This window comes from Monosiga brevicollis, genomic scaffold, assembly GCF_000002865.3.
Source record: "Monosiga brevicollis MX1 MONBRscaffold_13 genomic scaffold, whole genome shotgun sequence".
Lineage (NCBI taxonomy): Eukaryota > Choanoflagellata > Craspedida > Salpingoecidae > Monosiga > Monosiga brevicollis.
Genome location: NW_001865050.1, coordinates 403211 through 417998, shown reverse-complemented (window position 1 = coordinate 417998; position 14788 = coordinate 403211). Strand labels below are relative to the sequence as shown.

Genomic DNA, 14788 nt, shown 5'->3' with positions numbered 1-14788 from the left:
CCCGGGCAAGAGCTGCTCTGTCGGCACAAGGACCCGTCGTATTGATTTAAAAAAACCTTCCGAGGATATTTTGCAAGCGTGCATGCAATCTGCCCTCTTCTCATTTGGGTTAATGAACAAAAAAAGCAAAGGGAAGCACGCAACAAGAGCGAGGCAGAGGGAGAGGAAGAGGAACTCGCTGCCAGCAAGGCATGCTCGGTGCAGAAAAAGCAAAAAAGGGCTTACTAGACCAACGCTCTACCACTGAGCTAAGGCGCCGAGAACCGGTTGAAGGGTTCCAAGCAGTGGTTATGAGGCACCTACGAGAATTGAACTCGTGACCTTTGGTTAACTGTGCTGACACTGGGTAGCATAAATCTACATATAAATGCGGCGTCCAAAAGCAAAAATATACTCCTGCGTAGGGCGTCGGGGACGTTTGAGGTTGGGCAAGCCCGGGCCTTGACGCCGGGACGTGGATGACGCAGCGCCATGCCCACCGTGACGATGAGTGATGAGTCGCTGCCGATGATCACTTTGAGTGTGACGAACGAACAAAATATCAGGCTCTTAAATTATTAATTATGGCGCGCAGGACGCAGTATTTTGGATAGGAGGAAGGAGTGCTCGAAGCAACGAGCAACCCGCTGGACACAAGACAGTCGGTTCGACGCCCTCGCGGCCACGAGTCGGCGATTGACAACAATCGATGGAGCGAACTCGGGTCTGCAGAAGTTATGTGCACCCGGTCGTCTGACTGGATGCCGCATGCAGACGGGCTGGGGGAAGGCTGCATGCGTCACGGCACGGTGCGCGACATGTCGTGACGCTCCAGTGCGGCGATGATCTGTTTTGGTGGGCATTCTGGTGGGTGTGGTGCCCCGATGACCAGGAGTTGGTAGGCGTTGTGTCGCAGCGAGCTGGGTCGCCGCTTGATGCTCTGCGATGGGACGGGACCAACCCGCTGTGAGAACCATGCTCTACCGTTGCAAAGAAGACTGGTTGCACGAGCTGCCAGCAAAGCCCGCATGGCGATGTGCACACCCGCCTCCTCAATGACCCACCTTGACCCAGTCACTGCGGGTGCGCAAGGCTTGCTCCAGCTGGTGGGTAAAGTGGAAGGGATCGAAGACAAGGAGAAGTATGGTTACCTGCCCTCTCGCCACGCGCCGCTCTGCACCAACAATGAGCCGAGAGTGCCCTTGCGCCTGTGCATAGACAAGAAAGCGCATGAGGCTGGCTGTGTCAGTGGCAGCACAAGACGTGCCTCGACATGCAAGGGTGTAGAGTTTGCACCCACCTGCAGAACGAGAGGTGGGCGGCCTGTGTGCACGTGTTGCCCGGTTGGAGCGTCGGCGCTAAAGTAGTCCCAGACCCAGGTGACAAGTCGCTCCTGCAAGCGGGCTTGGTCAGTGGGTGCGTGCAAGAAAAAGTCCACAACGTCGGCGCCCACGCCTTGAGCGCGCAGCATGGCCACCATGTCAGTGGCGCCAATCCATTTATCCGTCCCCACCACGCGATAGTCCAACTGCTCGGCGCCAGCGGGGTCGAATCCCGCCGCCCACCCGTGTTCGATGAGCCTTTGCAGGGCGCTGAGGGACGGGATGCGACCGTTGAAGAGGTTGGCGTACTCGGGTCGCGTCAACAGGTGTGAGGTCAGCATTTGCAGATTGCGGTACCCGCAAGCGTATGTCTGTGCTGCATCACGCTGGTGGTAGTGACGCACGTTGCGACAGACTGTGGTCCGAACCCCGTGAACCCCACGCGGCGGTGGAAGCTGCGCACACGCGCGGGCAAGCTGGTTTGCCAGCTCTATCCCACCATGTCCCTCCTCCGCGGCCAGTGTACCGACTTCGCTCGCGATGGGGGCTACCCATCGCGGGGGTGCGGCGGGCTCGGCTGTTGCCGGTGGTATCTTGGCTGGCACTGCTGATGCAGCTGTTGGCGGCCGTGTGACCTGGACACGTGGTGGGGACAGCCATATGACGTCGTCGCCCTCGTCGCCCTCGTCGCCCTCGTCACCCTCGTCGCCCTCGTCGCCCTCGTCGTCCACACCGCGCCGCTCATCGGCACTCGAGGCGAACGTCCTCTCTGCTTTGCTCCCGCTCACAGTGCGGTGCTGTGGCGACGGTGCTGCAGCAGGGCGTGCATCATCCCGACATTCGACCTCGAGACACCCATTGACATGCTGCTGAATGGCGTACTGAGGCAATTGCCGGCCGCACACGGGACATGCGACCCGAGGCACCGCCTCCATCCCTGCCCGGTCACACACCTGTCCACCGCCACCGCGCTGACCCGACTGCCCACACCGCCGCACCTTCCTCCTGCGCCATCCCGGCGTCCTCAGCCTCCGAAAAAAAATTAAATGTGAGTGCAGACACACAAGACGGCGACAAAAAAAGAATTAACTCCCCCACGGGGAATCGAACCCCGACCTTGACGGTGAGAGCGTCACATCATAGCCATTTGACTATGGGGGATGAGCTTATTGAGCCGAAGAAATGTTAATATATAAACGACATTGTTGTCATACTATGGCGTTTTTTGTTCTTTTTGTGCGAATTTTGGCGGAATTAAAAAAAAATGAATGGAGATGATGATGTACCAATCAAGGCATGGCTAGATGTATGCCCGCGCCAGCCGCTGGGCCGAATACTACGTGGGTTAGCAGTTTGCTTGCTGTGATAACGCCAGTCTGTTACCTTAACGTCGAGACAACGTCCTTTCGCATCCGTTTGCATAGCATTGGACTACGACATAGCATGACAGTTCCGACAGTTAAGAAAAGTGGTGATTTATTTGAAAACTGTGATTACGATATTGTTGTTGACGTGAGTGCAAAGGCTAAGCGCGCGCTGGTGCTAGCGGGGTCGAGAGTCACCGGCAAAAAAACACCGTATATGTCTTGATTTGGGCATCGCAGACGAGCCACGCGACTGCATCAAAAAAACACCGTCCATTAAGTTGATGCCTCGACCACGAACTTGCAACATACAACGTCGCCCCAAGTGAACGAAGTCGTCCATCCCTTGCCCTTGACAGCGCGAAGTCTCTATCCGGCTCCAGCACGGATTCGACGCTAACAAAAAAAGAATTAACTCCCCCACGGGGAATCGAACCCCGACCTTGACGGTGAGAGCGTCACATCATAGCCATTTGACTATGGGGGATGAGTGATGAAAAGTTAACGGCATAATCCTGTACACAACGATCGTCTTGTGTAAAAAAAACCAAAAAAAAAAAAACGGTTAACAAAGCAAAAAAAGAATTAACTCCCCCACGGGGAATCGAACCCCGACCTTGACGGTGAGAGCGTCACATCATAGCCATTTGACTATGGGGGATGAGCTTGTTCAGGTTGTAGAAGTTAATACATATAAACAACATCAAAATATCATCCTACAAAAAAGGATGACAACTGTCGAACGAGACAAAAAGGTTAACTCCCCCACGGGGAATCGAACCCCGACCTTGACGGTGAGAGCGTCACATCATAGCCATTTGACTATGGGGGATGAGCTTGTCCATCTAGTCCAAATTATTTTATATAAAAGACTTGCAAATACATATGCTGACATGATGTGTACGTTTGCTGTGATGGCGTTCTTCGTGTCGCCGCGTCAGTCTCAAGTTTTATTTTTATTTTCTTTTGGCATCTCGCTGCCGTCTGGTTGTCGCTCGCTCTTTCCTGTTCCTCCCCAGCTCGCTCACTGGTCTGCGTTCAAGGCTTCTTCTCAGACAAGCGTAAGCTGTTGATGTGACGCTGTTGACTTGATCGAGCTGTGTCACGGGGCATCGTGTTGGCGTTTTCATGCAAGCGGCGCTGTAATCAACGCTGGTGCGTGCTTGTGCAGCTGTGCGACATCAACATCCAAGGAGGCTCTGCGACGTCCGTGACTTCCTGTGCCTGGTTGGTGCGGGTGGTGGGCTACCGGCGCTCTCTGTCTCAGCTGGTGGCCTTATTGAAGTGCCAGCATCACTCAGGCTGAACCTGCGCTTGTTGGTTGTGTGGGTTGTGTGGCAGGGAGGCAGCCATCATCCATCACAATGGCGACGTCAGCTGAGGTGGGTTGGGACAGGCTGTGTTTTCATGCACATATTCCGGTCATGTTCAATCTGTCTTGACATGCCGCATTTGTGTACTCGCATGCAGCTTGAGGCACGGCTGCGTCCTTACGAAGACATTTTTCTTCGCATTCAAGCCGCATTGGGCTGGCATCACCTTCTCTCGTGCGTGCTTGTTTGGCCTGCAGTGGCTGCCCTCAGCTTTTTATGGTAGGCTTGTTCTGGTGTGCTCTAATCGTGCTTGCTCCATCACGCAGGGGTGCCATTCTTTTTAGCCTGGATACTGCCATCGCCGCATTATGGGTACAAAGCTCGATGCCTCCCCTTGCCAAGGTTGGTTCAAGCGAAAGCGGACTGACCGTTTTGTCAACAAATGTTCCCATGCGTGTCAGGCTAGTCTCACGAGTTGGGCTGATGGCCCCTTCACAGCTGGCCTGCGGCATGCTGGCCATTTTGGCTTATCGCGTGTTGGGAGGCATGGGTACCAAGCTTCCTAGTCTGAGCCAGAAGCACAAGGAACTTCTCAACAAGTTGACGAGCACGGATATCGGCACTCGACATCAATCCTTGTACGCATGCGTTTGACACAAGTGACAACCGCATTTTTTTTTGATGTGCCGGTCACAAACTGGTGCGGGGCCAAAACAACAAGTTATCTCGGACTGAGACAGTCTCTCATATCGCACCGTATCGAATTGGTCCGCCTAGACGCCCCGGCCTCACACTGCGTGAGTTTGCCGACGGCGTGACGCAGCTACGCGAATCCATGTCCCAGTTTCGAAGCAGGTAACACTTACTGTACCCTGAAACTCGTTAACAACCGGTTCAAAAGATCCTTGGAAACCCTGCTCAACGTTGTTCTGACTGGGTCCGGTATGCGCTACTCTGTGTCGCACAGCTGTCGTGCTGCACGCCACGATGCGCCCGGCTTTGTACGTCACCGCAAGTGGCACGACCGACTCGCAATTTCTGGCGGCTTTTCGTTTTGTATAGTTGCCAACTCATTTATGACACCGCCTTGATAGTTGACGTTTATGTTTGTATCCTTGTTCATGGGCTTGGCTGCCCTCTGTCACTTTTTCAAGCCCCACGCCATGCTTTTTTGGAGCGGTAGGTTCAAGCCATCGTCCTGGCACGTGTGAATAATGCTTTGATGTCCCGCACAGCTCCCACCATTCACCATGGGTCTTGCAGTCCTAGCCTTTCATCTCTACTGGCCTTTGCGCCGCTACGAGCTGGCACGCAAGTACTGGCGCATCGCCAGCCCTATCGCGACTCATCAATTCTGTCGCATCATTTTGGCTGTTCGCTCCTTCTTTGATAACTTGCCTGACCGCGTCGTTATTGGTGAGCCGCATGTTTGGGCCGTTGTCAAAAGTCTCTGCCCCGTGCTTTGCCCGGGCCTCACGCGCTGTTCACGATGAGTAGTGGAATCGGACGCGACGCCCACGCCTTCCGTGCGACGTACCGGCCAAGCAGCTCGGCAGAGCCGGCCCGTTGCACACGCACCCCAGACCACAATGCCTTCGACTACGCCCAAAGCCACGGCTCGCGTACGTCAACACTTCTGGCTGTGTTGTTAGTGACTTGATTGCCTGACTTTGTTCCAGTTTTTTTTGCCTTGCCGGCCCTTCTGTTGCGGTCTGTTGCGGTAATGTTTTTTTTTTTTTTTTCCGAGGCTTCGAGTCGCCTGTGTTCACATTGCACTGTTGCTTTCCTTGTCTTCTTACTCCACGATTATGGTCGGGACGGCACCTGTGCTCTACGGATATAACAGCCCGTGACCCCGACTGCTCCAGTCGAGGAGTTTAATTCTTCCTTCGAGGAGCCACTAGCATCCAGCACGCCTCGCCCAAGGGGCTGGAGCGTCTTGGAGGAGGAAGATACAACATTTGGCTCGCACACCAGTCCCTCGCCCGGTGCCGAAGGCCTGCGTCAACGAGGCTGGACCATTCTTGATGATGAGGGTGATGAGCAATAGAGTGTCTCTGTTTACAACCATTCCTTTCTGATTTGCTCGCCTTTTTGGCATGTGGATGTGTGGTCGCGATGAGATTGACATTGGACTCAATCTTGGCCTCATCCTCTAATATGGTAACTCGGGGTGAGCAAAGTCATGCAAGTCATGTGTTGAGTTTATTTCTTTGTGTTGTGATGCCTCAATTTGTGCCGGCTCTTGGTACGCGCCGCCAATTGCACAAGCTACAATCACAAGAGGGTGTAGTTCTGACTGCAGGGCCAGATGAGATGTTGGCGTTCTAGGTCGCGCTGATGCTGGCCGAAGGCAGCTGGAACATGATTTGGTAGAAGCCCGAAGTTAGGGTAAGATTACGGGCCGCGTCCGCCGGAGCTAGTAGCGTCAGGCTGCTGCCCAGCACGGGTTGATTCAGCAGGTGTACGTCAGAAGTGGTGGCAGGGATTTCCACCGTCACATCCATATTCCCTGGAATCGTGAGGTTGTGATGAACCAGACCCGCAGGCGAGCGAGTCCAGGTCGACGTGATGATGCCCCAGATGGTATGAACATCACCAGTAACATCCGACACAAGTGACAGATCATAGGGAGCACGGCACACAACCTGCGCAGCGCGCGTCTCATCCAGAGCATGTGCAACTTGGATGCCAGCCAAGCCCTGTGAGAACCATAATCCGATGGCATTGTAGCACCCATGCATGCGCGAGGGAGCACCCTGCCACTCTTCGGGCCAGGTCGTGTAGCCCTGATCCAAGAACCAGCCATAGCTGGGGAACGTGCGTTGGGCAGCCAGTGCACCCATATCATCAGACCAGCCTTGAAGGACAAGGTAGCGCGTTAAAAAGTACGTGCCGTGCAGACCCGTGTCAAAGTGGGAGTCAGTGTCGGTGCTGATTGCTTGGCGCAGACGCGCCTGAATGGCTGCTACTTGATCGGACGGGACCGTCTCGGCGACAAGGGGCATGAGCAGGTGGCCCTGGTAGCAGTATAGGTAGCCACCGCAACTGGCGTTGTAAAACTTGGTATGGATGGCCGTGCCCAAGTTGGTTGCCCACTGCTCAGCCCAAGCCGCCTCTGTGGCATTGCCAGTGAGCATGCGCGTAAAGGCAGCATAGCGTCGGAAGCACAACGCAATGTAGTTGTTGTTAAAGAGCAGTGCATCTGGGCTTGTGGCCAGCTCAGACCCATGTGGTGTGAGCCAATCGCCGAGAAAGTCCCAATACCCCCCGAAAGGCCCAATCAAACCCTCAGCCGACACATGGGTGAGCCAGAAGCCCAGAAGCGCGCGCATGTGCGGGAGCAGCCGTTCGGCGGCGGCCACATCACCGTACGAGCGATAGAGCTCCCACGGCAGCGTAAAAATAAAGCCTCCCCTAGCAACAATGGAAACAAGGCAGAGGCAAGCATGAGGAAATGCAAGCGGAGACAAATCGGCTTGAGCACCAGGATCCAAGTCTTGGCCCTTGCAAATGTCTCGACGACAAAAAAATAGATATCCCGTTTCCCCCGCCTTGTAACTGACCAGCCAGGACCACCCCCACCGGAAATGGTGGGTGCGGTGTGGGGTACGATGCCGGCGGTGCCATTCCAACTTTGCACATCCTCCCAGTCCTGGGCCCACTTGAGCATGAAGGCGCCTGAATCAAAGGTGGCCAGCGCCATTTCGAGGGAAGTGTGGGCGTCCCCACCATAGCCCAGACGCTCACGATGGGGGCAGTCCACGGAAACGCCGGAGATGGTAATGCCACGATACGTGTCAATGGAGGCGTTGTACATGGCGTTGAAAAGAGGATTGGATGAGCTGAAGGCACCGCGTTGTGTGCGCAAGTTCCCGAGTTTGATGCCGCGCATGTTGACGGCATTCAGAGGCGCAGTCAAGCCCGTGATCGTGACGTATTGAATTTCATGGAAGCAAAAGCGGTTCTGCAGAGCAGCTCGGCCCTCAGCGTTGGCGATGGCTTTGTCCATCATGTTAAACTCCATGGTGACGCCCTCGTTAGTGGCATACTGAAGGGTGACAGTGCCATTGGGGGTGGTCTGCATGTCGGTCACGTTGACCCAGCCCGTGAAAAGTTCGTCCATCGTGACGACGCACGTCATGTTGCTGGTTGGTCCGGTGCAATTAGCATGGCGGGCCTGCACCTCGCCCAAGACGCCGGTCGGTTCGAGACCGGCGGGCGAGATGGTCTTGCCGCCAAGGGTGGGGTCGTAGGTGGTGGCGTGGGGCCAGGCCGAGTCATCGTAGTCGGAGTGCAGCCAGTCTGTGTCAGAGATGCGATTGTCCACCTGATCACCTCCGTAGTTACCCGAGACCCAGCCGCCAACGTGCTGCATGTTGCTCTGGTTGCAACGCCAGGTACCCAAAGTCTGGCCCGTCGCAGCCAGCAGCACCAGGTCGCCATTGGGCATGCGCATGTTCAGCTCGGCGCGAACCAGGGGCACCTGGGGAAAATCAGCAAAGGTGGTGTAGCCCGAGGCGGTGAAGGCGCCCCAGCCAGGGCCGAGCCATAGGCCGAGGACAAAGCTTGAGTTCTGTCGGACGAGATCGGTCACGTCATAAGTCTTGCTGAGGATTCTCTTTGGCAGGTAACTGACGGCGGGGAGAAGGTGGGTGCCTGGAGCCACGCGGGCACCGGCAATGTATGGCTCGTGGTAGCCCACGGAGGCCACCTCCAGATGAACGCGGGTACGATTGTCCTCGAGGGCCGCGAGTGGGGTCTCACTGAGCGTCACCACGGTACGGCACCAGGGGCAATCAACGTAAGCGTAGCTAGTGCTATTGGCGGGGTTGGTGGGAGGCAGACCGATAAACGTCGACTTGGCACTCCAGTCCCTGGCCTGTAGATTGCCGACAACAAAGTACAGGGGCTCTGTCGGCCGGACATTGGAGTAAGTACGGTTCTGATTGTCCACTAAATCGAGAGACACGTCCCAGCTGTAGTGCTGGCCACTGATCAGCTGCTGGGCCGTTGCAGGGAGAGACACGAGCGTGCTCTGTGCCGAAGCAATGCGCCCGGTGTCGATCAAGCAGTCATCGGCAGCCAATTGCTCCGAGGACAAGGCCAAACGGAGCCGGTAACTCGTCTGCTTCAGGCCATACACATCGGCTGCTCCCTGAAGCTCCCAGCTGAAGCGCGGCGTGCGAGTCGCAATCCCAACAGGATTGTCCATGTACTCGCACGTGGCCCGCGAGATGGTCTGTCCCTCAGCCACGGACAACACCATAGCAACACACCAGAACACCAGTAGCATCCCATATCCACCCAACCCACCCAAGGCCCTGCGCCACGCCCCAATCCTCGCCCGATCTCGATCTCGCGCTGCCATATCACCGTGCCCCATCATCGTCCGGCTCATCATCATCATCAGCATCAGGAGTCAAAAACACGCTGACAAATGCAACGACCACTTTTATCTGACATTCCGTGCGTGAGGGAATGGGATAGTGTAGATTTGTTACACTATCCCGTAGACGTCTTGGCAACAACAGTCCCCGCACACACACACTCTCGGATTTTCGCTCTCTCGCGCTGTCTCTCTCTCGCGCGCACTCTCTCGCTCTCGCTCGCTCTCTCGCTCTCTCGCGCTCTCTCGATCTGGTGGTGTGTGTGTGTGGTGGGGGGATCTGGCTCAAGCTTGGTGAGGTTTTGGCCAGTGTTTGGGCTGAAGAGACTTGTCGGTTGTGGAATCACAGTTGTGGGTTGGAGACGTTGAGGGGGTCTTGCTTGTCGTTGAGGTGGCTCAGAGCTGAGTGGCCAGCCAGTGCCTTTCCTCGATCGCTTCAAGCTCCAGGGCACAGGGAATAGCCCTTGGGCATTATACCAGGGGTGTGGCGTTGAGCCTCTAGCCTTGGGCGTCACATATATCAGGTCACACTTGCACCCATCAGGCCCGGGCGCTGCTCCCTGACTTAAGGGCAAGATGGCAGAGGAAGAGGCCGTCGATATTGCCGTGCTGGTCCAAGAGGCCGATGCTGAGGCGCTGGCGACAGAGGACCAACCGGACATTGTCGTGCCTGTTGCCGTGGCAGAAGAAACAGAAGGCAACACGACTGAAACTGATGGCAATGCGACAACCGCGGCTGATGCCTCGACTCCAGCCGCTGGAGCCGACGAGCTTGAGCAACAGCTGGCAGGCATCGAGGTCAATCTGTCCAAAGTCGCCTTTGACGAAGGCAGCACCTTTCGCAGCGCTGCTCGTCCCGCTGATGCGCTGCCCGCTACTTACAAGAGCAACACCACTCACGAAAAGGAGACCCTGCAGTATGCCCGTAACTTTCACCGCCAGTTTAGCAACCTCTATGCTCAGCGACGACCCATTGCCATGATCTTTGACAACGAGTGTGGTGTGCAGGTTGGTACAAGGCTGCCCCGCTTTCTCTAGCAAGCGCGTGCCATCGCCTCGGTCGCTTGATGGAACGAGTGCTCACCATCGCAGTCTCACTCTCTTCACCGTCGTCGTCCACTGAACTTTGCCATGTCGCGCCACCTCCCAGAAATTCATCAGCACTTTTATCCGACCAACCCTCCTCCCCTATCCACAACTTGCCACGCACGATGGTATTGGCAGTTTTGTAGCCGACTACGTGACCTTTGAACCTCTGGCCACTCCGACAAAGCCGGTTTGTCTTTTTCCCTGCATTCCTCTTTTTCTGTGCCCATTCTGCTGCTCATTCTTGACTGCTCCCTGATCACCGTCCATACTTTGCGCTAGCCGGCACAATTGCAATCGCCCAACACCACGCTGTGGCGTCAGCATGGTACCAGTTTGGACATGTCGCTTCTGCTGTGCTCCCTTTTGCAGGGTGCAGGCTATGATGCCTACGGCGTTCTCGGATATGCCACCAAGTACGTCTCCAAGCACAGCTGATCCAACTGGCCTGCTTTGGCCTGGGGAATATGGTCATGTCCATATCGCTCAGATCTCACATTTTTTGGGCGTCTTTTTACGCACGGCGCGTAGGACTGTGGCCACAAACAGTCGCTTCCGCTTGGAGAAGCCCCTGCGCGCCCCCGAACAAAAGGTAGTGTTTGCCGCCTCAACCACGTGCTCCTTCTTTATGCCAGCTTTGGAGATCTTGCTTATATCCGCTGCTTCTTGCGTGCCTCAGGCCCCACCCAGCGACGATGCCGTCAAAACAAACAAGTAAGTCCTGCTAAAGCACTTGCAGGCGCGAGAAAAAAAAGGGGGGGGGGGGGACCCTTTGGAGTTGGTGCAATGTCATCTGACCATGGCACGTCGCGGACTTAACGTGATATAGGTATGCCTTGAACTTGAATGAGAAGCTGCAATCCAAGTATGAGAAGGACATGGCAGCGCGCCGAGCAGCCAAGGCCAAGGCCCAAGCAAATGAGGTGCTGTGTTTTTGCTCCCCCCACCTCTCCGTCCCTGTTGCTCGCAAGGCCCGCGTGTAGTGAGGGCAGCCGTGTGTGTGTGTGTGTGTGTGTGTGTGTGGGAGGGCTGGGAATGGGCAAATACCCCACTGGCTGCCACGCATACTTCCCTGTTGATCACTGATCGCATTCCTTTTCGGTTTATAGGCAACAAGCGCACCTTCGGCGGCGGATGAAGATCCAATGAGCGATGAGCTGTTTGGCATGCGCCTTCACAGTTGGATTCTCGTCTGTGCTGGTCCAAAGGACGTGGCCGAGGCTTTCTTCATTGGTAAGGTGTTCTTTTGAGACGGTCAAGGACACAGGGTGTCGTGCTGCAGCAGTGCCGGGATGCCACAAAGCTCGCATGCAGTGGTATGGCGAGCTGGGCAGGGATAACATATTTTCGTGTCACTTTTTGCTCAAGCTCATGATGCGCTGTCATTGTGCTTTGTGTTGATTGGTCGGGTAGAACCTGTGACGGGCTCTGTCATCTCGGTGTTGGATCCCAACTATTTGGGCATTGAGTTTGTGTTCAACTCAACGTGCGTCTTAGCTGAGTGCCTCATGTGCAGATGTTGCGGATGGGTTGCTTGGCCTGCACGGCATGTGATGCATATCCATGTTCGAAACTCACGTTTGATCGTTGGTTTGTGCTTCAACCATAGCAATCTGTATGTCAACATGCAGCCGAATCACGAAGGGTTGCAACACATGATGTATGACCTGCAAGACAGCGCACATTGGGAATATGTGGTAAGTTTTATTTTTTGTCGATGTGGTTCTCTGACTCTGCCATTCCGTTGGAGGTGGGGGGGGGGGGGTCTTGCACGTATTTGCAAAATCGGAGTGCGACCAAGACTGCTGGGGCTGGAGACCACGGCCAAGGCCCAGAGTCTGGATTCAAGTCACAGCGCGCAAGGAGGGCTAATTTCTCACCAGAGGTGTTCCAATTACAGTTTCCCACTCCCGAAGCCTCGCGCCTGCCGCGCGCCGAGGTGTTGCAGCGTGACCCAGAACTGATGGATGTTGAGTGTGCTCCATCGTGGGTGGAACCTCTGGCACTGGAGCCGCGTGACTATCAAACGCAATGCCCACAAGGGAAGCGCAAGGTCCTCACCACGGACAGCGTCATTGAGCTTTACGCCGAATACCTCAACGAAAACGGCTTGGTTCGCAAGTACGTGCTTAGCTGATACCACGCCGGCGATCGGTGCGGCCTTGTGGTAGTGCTCCACTTACCAATGAGATGTGCGTGTGCGGTGTGTGCTTCGGGAATGGTTTGGCGGCTTGGGCCACTTTAGGGTGACGGCGTACGAGAATAGCAAGCTGGAACAGGTCAAGACGGTGACCAGCACCTTCAAGCATCGCCAAGACCTGCTCCTGCGCCGAACCGAGACGCCAGCAGAGAGTTCGGTGGGTGTGGCCCTTGCTCCCGGCTTGACTCTGGGTGGGATTCGGGCAGATTGACTCATGGTTTCCGCCTTGCACATTGTAACATGCAGGCGGGTGCGACCAAAGCGGATTTTTACCTGCCCGGGCATCCCTACCAAGTGCGCGAGCACCGCCAGAAGCTTGGTGCAAATCCCATGCGTGAAGTGCGCTTTTACGTGGAAACGCGAGCAGATGGTGCTTTGCGCCGCGTTGAAACTCGCGACGAGGTGAGCCGGCTTCTTGCTGCCTCGTGCACCTCGTATCGTCCCTCAGCGATCCGGATTGTGCGTCTGTGCATGTGTCTGTGCATGTGCTCTGACGTGTGCGTGCGTGCGTACGTCGGGATCTTTCTTGTGGTTAGCTCCTGGAGAGCTACAAGTCGCGCTTTGATCGCCTGGTTATGCGTCAAATCGTGTTTGATGCGCCCCAAAACCGGCCTCTGTACGTATTGGATGAGATGCCTGGTCACCCGATGCGAGGGCCTTTGGAACTCTGTGCGCGTGGGGTCATGGGCTAAGACACTGATCTTGGTTTGGCTGCTTGGGGTGTGCTTGGTGGCGATGATGTGGCAGGATTACGGCGGATAGCAAGGTCGAGGCTGTGACCAAGCGGGTGGCCATGATCGTTGAACGCTATGCGCGGGATCCTGATGTGGACGAACACGATGACATTGAGGAGGTGTCATACACAGCCGATGCCTTTCACATTCGTTACTTTCGCAAAAAGTCGGAAATGTCTACTGCGACCATCGAACTGGAAAAACCACCGCTTGGACCCAATCAGGTGCGTATGGTGTTCCCATCTCGTTGCGCATCTTGCACGCTTTCTATCGATCGGTCCAGAGCCGTCAGCTGGCCGCCGTGCAATGTAAAGAGTGCGGCGAGGTCTTCGTGGCTACCGCGTACCCGGTGTATTTGGAGCGCTCGGAGCCTTGACGGAGCTTGCCTTTGAATTGTGGTGGCACGTGTTTGCATAGACGATTCCGGCAGTGACGCGCGAGTTTGTTGATCAATATCACCCGGGCAAGGATCGTCCACGTCTCCGCAACTTTGAGATTTATGAGTTGCTGTCCAAGGTGCGTGCAGCTGTCAAGGGCGAAGCGCGGTCGCTCTAGCTTTGAGCAGGGCACTTGGGGCTTGCCAGCTCGATCAGTCCATGAATGCAGGCAGGAGGCTGGACAGGCCTAGGTCATAGCTGAGTCGGCACTTTGTCTTGGGCTGGCCTCTGCAGTGCTTGAAGATGGAGCAAAAGTGTCGCCAGGAGATTCGTGCCAACGTGGAGGAGACGGTTGCCATGTTGAGCATGATGCGAGACCATGAGGCCAAGATCAATTTGCAAGTGAGCTTCTACGACACAATGCGCAATGAGGCTGCACGACGCCAGCGCATTGAGAAGGAGCATCATGCACAAGAGGAGCGCGAGCGCCAAGAGCGCCAAGCTGCCGATTACCTTGCTCCCTTTTTACAACAGCTGGCAGATCCGGCGAACTTGGACTCTACGTTGGCCGCCAAAGTGCGGGATGCTTGTCTCAAAGACCTGACGGTACGTTTGCATCGCCTGGTGCCATTGCATTCCGAGAATCCGTCCCTTCCCCGGGAGTGTGGCAATATCATTTGCCATTTGGTTGTTGGTCTCGTGAGCCAACCGTGTCTGATTTTGATGGGTGGATGATAATGGTGGGTTAGGACCGGGCGGTGGAGCGGGCGCGCCTCATTAAGAGTTGGACAGAGCGCGAGCAGCGGGCCCTGCAGGAGAAACAGGAGTGGTTCAAACAACATCAGGCCTCGTTGAGCCGGGACCAGGAGGAGGAATACGTCAACTTTTGCGCTGAAGCCAACTTTCGCATTAAGATCCTGGCTCAGGTATGGCACTTGGTGATTGGTTCCGGGGCCGTTTGTCTGTCGGTCTGCGTCAGTCTGTCTGGCGGGCGCACGCTGGACTTTTCTACCCCCCCCCCCCA

At 55.8% G+C, this 14788-nt stretch overlaps 3 protein-coding genes across 3 annotated transcripts in view; 1 reads left to right on the top strand and 2 right to left on the bottom strand.

Annotated features, from left to right (window-relative positions):
* Positions 1-540: 540 nt before the first annotated feature.
* MONBRDRAFT_37416 (uncharacterized protein) lies at positions 541-2363 on the bottom strand. The gene is made up of 3 exons (XM_001746513.1): positions 1280-2363; positions 1044-1187; positions 541-919 (listed from the first exon to the last, which is right to left on the bottom strand). Exons 1-3 carry the CDS (start codon positions 2234-2236, stop codon positions 779-781), a joined length of 1242 nt encoding a protein of 413 aa, XP_001746565.1. The 5' UTR covers positions 2237-2363; the 3' UTR covers positions 541-778.
* Positions 2364-6305: 3942 nt separating this feature from the next.
* On the bottom strand, positions 6306-9274 carry MONBRDRAFT_32768 (uncharacterized protein; the record flags this gene model as incomplete). Its single annotated transcript, XM_001746512.1, has 2 exons — positions 6306-7395; positions 7545-9274. The coding sequence occupies 2 exons, from the start codon at positions 9272-9274 to the stop codon at positions 6306-6308; spliced, it is 2820 nt and encodes a 939-aa protein (XP_001746564.1).
* A 305-nt stretch (positions 9275-9579) lies between these two features.
* MONBRDRAFT_32767 (uncharacterized protein) overlaps positions 9580-14788 on the top strand; it is a 5657-nt gene continuing 448 nt past the window's right edge. The window contains exons 1-16 of the mRNA XM_001746641.1: positions 9580-10375; positions 10518-10643; positions 10736-10869; positions 10985-11167; positions 11283-11376; positions 11563-11686; positions 11867-11939; positions 12063-12150; positions 12354-12574; positions 12699-12810; positions 12900-13055; positions 13190-13269; positions 13401-13611; positions 13805-13903; positions 14059-14370; positions 14514-14690. Coding sequence (XP_001746693.1) covers positions 9944-10375; positions 10518-10643; positions 10736-10869; positions 10985-11167; positions 11283-11376; positions 11563-11686; positions 11867-11939; positions 12063-12150; positions 12354-12574; positions 12699-12810; positions 12900-13055; positions 13190-13269; positions 13401-13611; positions 13805-13903; positions 14059-14370; positions 14514-14690 — 2622 coding nt within the window. The 5' untranslated portion in view covers positions 9580-9943. The remainder of the gene's footprint in view (positions 10376-10517; positions 10644-10735; positions 10870-10984; positions 11168-11282; positions 11377-11562; positions 11687-11866; positions 11940-12062; positions 12151-12353; positions 12575-12698; positions 12811-12899; positions 13056-13189; positions 13270-13400; positions 13612-13804; positions 13904-14058; positions 14371-14513; positions 14691-14788) is intronic.